The sequence below is a fragment of the Arachis ipaensis genome, chromosome B3, assembly GCF_059453495.1.
Source record: "Arachis ipaensis isolate K30076 ecotype BB chromosome B3, ASM5945349v1, whole genome shotgun sequence".
Classification (NCBI taxonomy): Eukaryota; Viridiplantae; Streptophyta; class Magnoliopsida; order Fabales; family Fabaceae; genus Arachis; species Arachis ipaensis.
Genome location: NC_142438.1, coordinates 142177756 through 142186915, shown reverse-complemented (window position 1 = coordinate 142186915; position 9160 = coordinate 142177756). Strand labels below are relative to the sequence as shown.

The window sequence follows — 9160 nt, the reverse complement described above, 5'->3', positions numbered from 1 at the left end:
GCATTGGTGGAAGTTCCAAGATGAATACAAGCACAAGCCACCTTGATGAGGAGCTCCCCATAAGTCCAACTTAAGGACAATAAACAAAAGTGCTAGGTGGGAGACACCCCACCATGGTAAAATCCTTTCATTTTCTCTTTTTGTACATATTGGTAATTAGTTTAAATTCATGTTTTTGGTTGATTTGTTGAGTATATTTGGTAGTTTAATATGTTAAATAAGGTTTTATGGTATTTTGGTAGCTGTTTGGAGGTTTGGAATGCTTGGATTGGTACAAAAACATAGCAAAAATTTTTGAAAAACAGAGCACCATCCACGCGTAAGCGCACTTCCAGCATTTTCGACCATCCGCGCGCGCGCGCCATGCGTGCGTACGCGTGGATTGAGAAGTTCTAACCTCCATACATTTTCCAGAGAGTTGTGCCTGCGCCGCGCCAACATTGTGCCTTTGGCACAAACCTATTTGCGCGCTCGCGCACATGACGCGTACACGTCACTCTCGAAATAAGCCACCCGCGCGCACGCGGCATACGCGCGTACGCGCGGATTTCCTTCCTTCACCACATTTCTTTTCTTCTCCTCTTTCTATTTCTTTCCTTCTCCTTTCTTCTACCCCTCATCCAACACTTCCAAACACCATTGATAACCATTTATTTTAGTTAGTTCATTAGTTAGTTAGTTAGTTGATTAGTTAGTTTTAGTTTAGTTTTCACTTTATTTTCTCTCTTTTCATCATAAGTGTTGGAGTATTGACTTTGTTTACTATACATTGCTATATCCCTTATTGCCTAAATGCTATTTTAGCATGAATGTTTTTAGATAATCTTTGTTGGATTCTATTGTTGAGGTTATATTTTGTTACTTGGTTTTGAGTTCTTCATGCTTACCTTTTGAAAAATACCAAGTGGTGAGAATTGTCTTCGAGCTTATAACTCTTTTGAATTGCATGTTGTAGCTAGCCATCATGTGATTTGGATCCTTTTCCCTCGATTAGGCAACCTCTTGATGGATGATGTTGTGCATTTACCTTAATGCATTGTGTTCATGATTATATCCATCCATATGTTTGACTTGAATGCTTTCATGCTTCTCCAATGCTTGTCTTACCTTACAAGTTCACTTAAAGCATCTCAAGCACACTAGGATAAGTGAAGTGCATGCTTCTTTTGTGACATAGCTTTTATGCTAATGTGTATTCTAAACCGCGCAATTTAGAATTCACACACCTAATATTTCTTAATGTCACACTAATTCACTCACCTCATTCTAGTGATTTACCTCATTCCAACAATGTATGCTTCCTTGCTTTTATATCTTTTCATCTTATGGTGTTATATTTTTGTTTTTCATAACGAATGCACCACAAGCAACCATGGAAGCGGAAGAAAGAACACATAGCAATCCGGAGAGTCGCCGTACCCCCTTGCTCATCTTTGAGTGCACCGAGGACGGTGCAAACTTTTAAGTGTGGGGAGGTCGTCCGACCGGTCGGCGATTTTGGGTGACAAGTTTCTAAATTCAACACTTTTGCATTTCATTCTAGGATTTTAGGATTTTTACTTGCATTTTCTTAATTTTGCATATGTATACACAATAAGCTTAGTCAAAATAATGAAATTTTTCGAGAAATTTATCTATAGGGCACTTCAATTGATTTGAGTGAAAACTTTTCATAAAACTTGCTTGAATTATATATATATTGTGGAACATGTTTTGAGCTAAGAACACAAGCAAGTGAGATTTGAGCCTAATGGTGTGGTTACATCTTATAACCATTTATTTTCCTTCTTGTGTGCATTATTCTCCTTCTATGATTGTAATCCTTGATTTGTTTGATTCTTTATATCCATTATTTTGTGTATTCATGCATTTATATGATTGAGGCCATCATTTCATTTAGCTCACTTACCCAAATGGCCTTACCTTTTATCTTCCTTTGTTAGCCAATTTGCGCCTACGATTAACCCACTTGTTCTTAATTTAGCACATTACAAGCCTAAAGCGGAAAACAATAAATGTCCTTATTTGGATCTTTGATTAGCTTAGGCTAGTGTGTGTGAGTATCATTCAAGTGTGGGAACCTTGGGACATTGGGAGAATAAAAGGGTAGTTTTGTAATTTTTTGTTGTAAATATTGGGAATCGGGTACATGCTCATGTATTGATTAAATGTATAGACCTTATGCATTGATGTTCTTGTATATAGTTTGAAAGAAAAAAAATGAGAAAGACAAAAGATAAAGAAAAAAAATATATGGAAAAGAAAAGAAAAAAAAAATGGAAAAAGAAAGAAAACGAAAAAGAAAGAAATAAAAAAAAAAGGGGACAAAATGCCCCAAAGTGAAGCTCAATAAGATCAATGCATATGAGTTGTGAAATGAAAAGAAAATGCATGAGTATGTGAAAAAGTGAAAAATGGGTAGTTAGGTTAGAACTTTAATTGTATAGGATGTCATAGGTTAGGTGGGAAGTTTAAGCTTATCAAAGATTCAAATTTCAAGCTCACTTGACCAAATATGCATCCTACCTTGACCCTAGCCCCATTACAACCAATGAAAAGACCTCATGATACTTGTATGCATGCATGAAATAAATGTTGATTGTTAGAAGAAAAACAAATCTTGGAAAGCATGAAATAGAGGAGAATTGAGTGAATCAACCCTAAACACTTGAGCGAATAGAGTGCAAACACACTACCGGTGAGGGTTTGATGCTCAATTACATGTTTTCACCTATGATCATCATTCTTCATGCAAGTTTGTAAAAATATTTAATAGCTCAATTCAATTGTGGAGTAGACTTGCTAGTCCTTAGCCCTTGTGCATATATGTTTCTTGGGAATTGATTTATTTTGACCAAACACTTGCATTCATTTAGATAGTTGCATATAGGTATATTGCATTTAGTTAGTTTCCATTGAATAAATGCCATACCCTTACTTCATTCTTGGTTTAAGCATGAGGACATGCTTAGTTTAAGTGTGGGGAGGTTAACAAACCCCGTTTTGACGGTTTATCTTGTGCTTGATTTAGGGAATTTTATACCCTTTTACCCACATTTATCCATTGAAATAGCATGGTTTTATAACTTCTCCTTTAATTGTGCTTAGATGTGAAAACATGCTTTTAGACCCTTAATTTGATGGTTTTAATCTCCCTTTGATTCCACTAGATTCCTTGATATGTTTGTTAGTGATTTCAGATTGAAAAGGGCTAGGAATGGATCAAAGGAATGAAGAAAGAAAGCATGAAAAGTTGGAGAACTCATGAAGAAATGAAAGAACCGGAAAGCTGTCAAGCCGACCTCTTTGCACTTAAACGACCATAACTTGAGCTACAGAGGTTCAATTGATGCGGTTCCAGTTGGGTTGGAAAGCTAACATCCGGGGCTTCAAAACGATATAAGATTTGCCATAGTTGCTACACGTATGGTGGCGCGCACGCGCAAAGTACGCGCACGCGCCGTTGTTGCCACCTAGTTCACTTAAAGCAAAACGTGGCCAACGAATTCTAAAGCCTTGTGGGCCCAATCCAACTCATTTCTGATGCTATTTAACCCAAGGAGTGAAGAGGGAAACATAGGTTAGTTACCAATTAGCTTAGTTTAGTAGTTAGAGTTAGTTTTAGAGAGAGAAGCTCTCACTTCTCTCTAGGATTAGAATTAGGATTAGGTTTTAGATCTAGCTTAAAATTTCTTAGATCTAGGTTTAATTCATGCTTTGATTTACCTTTCTCTTTGTAATTCTTCTTCTTCTACCTTTTCTCTTTCTAGTTTTGCATTTAATTCATGTAATTCTCTACTTTTATGTTCATGCACTTTTGTTTCTTCTATTTTCATTTCAATGCAATTTATGTTTTCATGTTCCTTTATTGTTCATTTGAATTGTTGTTGTTTAATTTCTTGCAATTGAGTAGTGTAGATTTACTTTCCTTGCAATTTTACTATGCTTTCCTTTTATGCCTTCCAAGTGTTTGATAAAATGTTTGGTTGGATTTTAGAGTAGATTTTGTTCCTCTTGGCCTAGGTAGAGTAATTAGTGACACTTGAGTTATCTAATCCCTTTGTTGATTGATAATTGGAGAGATTGCTAATTGGTTTGGAGTGCACTAAAGCTAGTCTTTCCTTGGGAGTTGGCTAGGACTTGTGGCTCAAGTCAATTCATCCACTTGACTTTCCTTTCTTTAGTAAGGGTTAACTAAGTGGTAGCAATGAACAATTCTCATCACAATTGAGAAGGATAACTAGGATAGGATTTCTAGTTCTCATATCTTGCCAAGAGCCTTGTTAGTTGTTAGTTTATTTTCTTTGCCATTTATATTTCTTGTCCAAAAGCTTAAAAACCCCAAATATAACTCACAACCGATAACAAGACACTTCATTACAATTCCTAGGGAGAACGACCCGAGGTCCAATACTTCGGTTTATAAATTTTAGGGGTTTGTACTAGTGACAAACAACTTTTTGTATGAAAGGATTATTGCTTGGTTTAGAAACTATACTTTACAACGAGATTTCATTAGTGAAATTCTAAACCGTCAATAATCCATTCGTCACTAACCTGCACACCCAAACCTTTTATTAATTAAATTAAAAAATGTATAAATTTAAAATATATATAGTTTTTACTGATTATTTACGATAATAACTTAAGTATTTAGCTATAATTGTAGATTATTATGGATATTTTATTATTATTAGCATATTATTGACTTGTTTATTGATTTTACATGTTTATTAATTATTATATTTACAGAATTTTTAAAATAAAAATTTCATTTTTTTAATTTTTTAATGAATTTCTGTTTTATCGGATACCCAATTACTGAACCGATCCAATCCGTTCTTAATTAACTTCGTTTGGTTCGGATACATACACAAAAAAAAAAAAAACATAAATTCGAACCAATTATAATTTAATTGGTTCGGTTCTAATTTTATCCAAAATCCAAACCAACTTGATCCGAGAACACTCTTATCAGGCATTAGTTCATTGGCCTATTCATTGCTTGTTGGCTGCATATATATAAAGATAACAATAAACAACAAAATACAACAATTTTATTGAAAATTTTTTATTCAAATTCATCAACCTAATCAAGAACAAACCAGCAACAATAATTAGAGACAGTAATTTTATTCAAAAATTTTATTCAAACTCATCAACCTAATCAAGAACAGACCAGCAACAACAATTAACGACAATCATTTTATTCAAACTCATCAATGTATATTCAAGTGTAAAGTCAAATGAAATTAAAAGTATACCATTATTCACAACTCATATTTTTTCCAACAAACCAACAACAACAAAATTATAGCCATAATAAGGTTGAAGATTCTACCATTATCAACTTATTATAACGTTAAAAAAATTGTTTTTTCCAACAGACCAGCAACAATATTTTTTTTGCAAAGAAATGTGAATATACTAAGTTATTAACCCCCGAAGAGATATTATTGAGTTGCAGGAGAGGGTTCAGATTGAGGCTGTTGCTCGGTGACACGGAGAAGAACTACTCCATTTAGGGTTTGCTGCGACAGTGCAGATTGGACAACGGCGCTTTCTAGCTCTCTGCTACGCCTGCGATGAAGATGACTACTGCAGTTGCGACGACGTCTTTAAGAACGACGATGGACGACTTGCGACTAGAGGACGGCGGCACGACGCTCTCTAGCTCTCTTAAGCTCTCACTCTCTCAGGCATGGAGGAGGAAGATGGACGTGAGTTGTGCTGCGTGAAAAAGAGTTAGGGATTTGAATATTTTGTTACTAGATTAAAGGATAAACTGGTAAAAAAAAAACATTATTAAACACCTTTTTCGGTGTTTCTACTAAGTCAACCAAAAATCGAACTAAATCGATCGGTTTAATTTAATTTTTTTTTTATTCAATTGGTATAATTTTCAGTTCGATTTTGCGATAAATTTTGGTGCAGTTCGACAACTTACATCCCTATAATTTGGGAGTATTTCAGTATGAAAGTTCAACAGCTCTACGGTGGTTTGATTTTTTGGACAAAAAATCCGTTTTTGTATGAAGACAAAAAAAGAAAAAAAAAAAACACTTATTTATCAGGTTCAGGTCATCATAATTGGTACGGCAGGGTAGCTAATTAGCTATAAGCTTTTGTCGTAACTAAAATTCCAACGTGCGCTAATAGTCTGCCAATTGTTGTAATACTTTTGATGAGCCTGGATCATTATGTTGAATAATCAACCATCATGGGTCTCATCGAAACAAAATATATTTTTTAAAAAAATGAAAGGAAAAGGGTAATTGTGAGAAAGACAGAGAATATGCAATCATATAATACAATTTTAGTATGACAAAATATGCATCGTTCTATTTATTATCACTGTTCCCATCCAAGAATAATAGTTTGAATGACTTTGAGCAATTTTAATTGGATAACATTTAGGTATATTTTTTATATTTAGAGTAATTAAATTTATTTAAAATTAAAATTAAAATTTGTATTTGATATAATATTTAAAATAAGATCAATATTAACAAAGAAAGACGGTTTTATTTAAAAAAAATTAATTAAATACTGCTACTCAAATAATCTCTTAAATTAAATAATTAAAAATCATATAAAAGCATCTCCAATACTTTGTTTTAGTTCAATTTTATTTTGAATCCTATAAAATGTCTTATAAAGTATAAACACTTGTTGGATCGTATATATCATAAAAATTAATTTAAGAATCAATGTGACATTTGTTGTTCTAATACTTGATCTCAACTCAATTTAAATTTTATATTATTTTCAATTATTTCATTTAATAAGTTACATTATACAAGTAATAATATTTAATTGGTCTTTTTTTAGACAGATACAATATCTTTTTATTAATACTGATCTTATTTTAAATATTATATCCAATATAAGTTTTAGTTTTAAATCAGTTTGGTTACTGTAAATATCAAAAATCATACTCATAAGATATTCGATAAGACTATAGAGAGAAAAAATATTCGGTTTAAACAGTTTAAACTTATTTTATTTAGTATTTATTTATTACAAGGTACATTAAATAAAACAACAAATTGTAAGTTTTTACCTTTTTTTATTAATATTTTTTAGTTATCGAATATTTTTAAAAAATATTTCATTAGATTTTTTTTAAAATTTAATTTCAGTTGATATTAAAATATTAGAGTGATAAATTTTACATTGAGTCCCAAATTAATTTTTATGATCTATAATTTAAAAAAAATTAAAATAAAACAAAGTGTTGAAGATACTCTTATAAGTTATAACGCAACAATATGTCAAGAGCAAAAGATATACATGTTTTAAGAATACATGAATATTAAATTAGTACAGATATTAAAAAAAAGGTTTAAGGGTAAATAAAATTTGTTATTTTTTTTAAATATTTTTAGTTATTAGTTCACTTATTTTAATTTAATAATATATTTTTAATTTATTTTTTAAATATTAATAACTAACTCCTCGTATTCTAACATTTTTCACATATTAATTTAACAAATATTAAGAAACTGCTACAAAAAGTAATATTAATTTAACAAATCTCACAATCAACCAAAAAAAAAATGTTGGAGTTTTCTTAGCCCTTGCTAATATCACCGAACCAAGACACAGCTGATACATGTCAACATATACATTTTTTTTTCCAAACCAAATAATTTCTGCTGATTATTTTTTCCCTTCTTTTTTTTTTTTTTTTTTTTTGAAAAAAAAAAAGCTTGTTGTCTAAGTAGAGCTAGCAATTCAATTTCTGAGAAGGTCAGTTGGTAGTGAAGCTAAGGAAACCTTCCAAATCTTGATCTCGCCATCAAGTGATCCACTGAAGACCGAAACGATATCGTTTTGGGAATCTTCATCTTGATGACGCACTTGTACTGATGCTGCTAACGACTTCACTGGTTTCCGGTGACCGTCAAGAAGCGCCAGGCAGCAGAACTGCCCATCAAAACCCCGCTTCCAAATCCTGACCGTCCGATCAGCTGACCCACTCAGCAACAAATCAGAGACGTTAATCAAGCACAGTATAGCCTTCTGGTGTCCCCTGAGGGCCCCACTAACCACCATGTGATTGGCGCTATCCTCTCTCTCCCACACCAATATGGAACGGTCGCACGCACCGGAAAACAGAACCGAACCATCGTCGTTTAACGCAAGCGCATTAACCGCTGAACGGTGCTTCTCCAACGTCGCCACCAGCGCGTGACGCTTCTCCCCGTTGGCTCTTGCCCAGACCCTTATTCTCCTGTCTGCGGATCCAGTATAGACGGTTCCATCTTTGGACACTGCGACCGCGTTGACCGCGTCCTCGTGAGCCTTCACTGACTCCAAACAACGTAGGTCCGAGACTCGCCACACCTTGAGGGTTTTATCCCATGAAACGGAGTATATAAAATCGTTAAATTTTGAGACGGCGAGTCCGGTAACGGCGTCTGCGTGCTCAATCCATAACCGCTTCTGGTGGCGGCGCACCGTGACGTAGTTCTTGGGGAAGAGGAAACGGCGTAGACGGTCGTTGGTGGTTGGAAGAGCAGTTAACATGCGGTGTTTATTAGAGTTCCATACGCGGATCTTGCAGTCTTGGTGGGTGGTGAAGACCATTCCATTGCAGAAGGTGATGGCCTTGGTGGAACCTGAAGACGGATATTCTGAGTTTAGGATTTGGAGGGTGGCGCACGTGTTAAGATCGTAGACGTTGATTTGGTGTGCGGTGGCAGCGTAGAGGAGGTGGCCGTGGAGAGCGAGGGAGGTGACGGGGCGAGAGTGTTCCCGTTGAGGTTGCAGTGTGAAGGTGGTTTGGCAATGGTGGGAGACTGAGAAGTTAAGGTTTTGAGGTGTGAGTTTGTGAAGAGAAGGAAGGGATGGGAGGGTCTGTATGGAGAGGTCGCTGAGTATACTGCTTTCTTGAGAGGTTGTGGAAGAACTGAGAGCTTCGGATCCGGAGGAATAATACCTGCTGCTGCTTGTGTCTATGGGGATGGTGGATTGGTGCGTAGCGGTGGCCGTGGAGCATGTTTTTAGCCACGATTGAATCCTCATGCTGTAAGCTTTTAATGGATAAGGTATAGTGGTGGGAACCAATACAGATGATGATGATTATAATTCAATGGAAATAACTAAGCTATGGTTTGGAGAGTGAGACGATGATGGAGGTGCAAAGAGGTTACGA

The 9160-nt window shown here is 34.8% G+C and overlaps 1 protein-coding gene across 1 annotated transcript; it reads right to left on the bottom strand.

The window, feature by feature from the left end:
- Nucleotides 1-7716: 7716 nt before the first annotated feature.
- Nucleotides 7717-9160, bottom strand: LOC107634745 (Transducin/WD40 repeat-like superfamily protein). The gene has a single exon (XM_016338168.3). It carries the CDS (start codon nucleotides 9028-9030, stop codon nucleotides 7738-7740), a length of 1293 nt encoding a protein of 430 aa, XP_016193654.1. The 5' UTR covers nucleotides 9031-9160; the 3' UTR covers nucleotides 7717-7737.

Excerpts from the sequence above, each read along its gene's own strand:
- LOC107634745 (XM_016338168.3), bottom strand. The coding sequence starts at position 9,030 with ATGAGGATTCAATCGTGGCTAAAAACATGCTCCACGGCCACCGCTACG.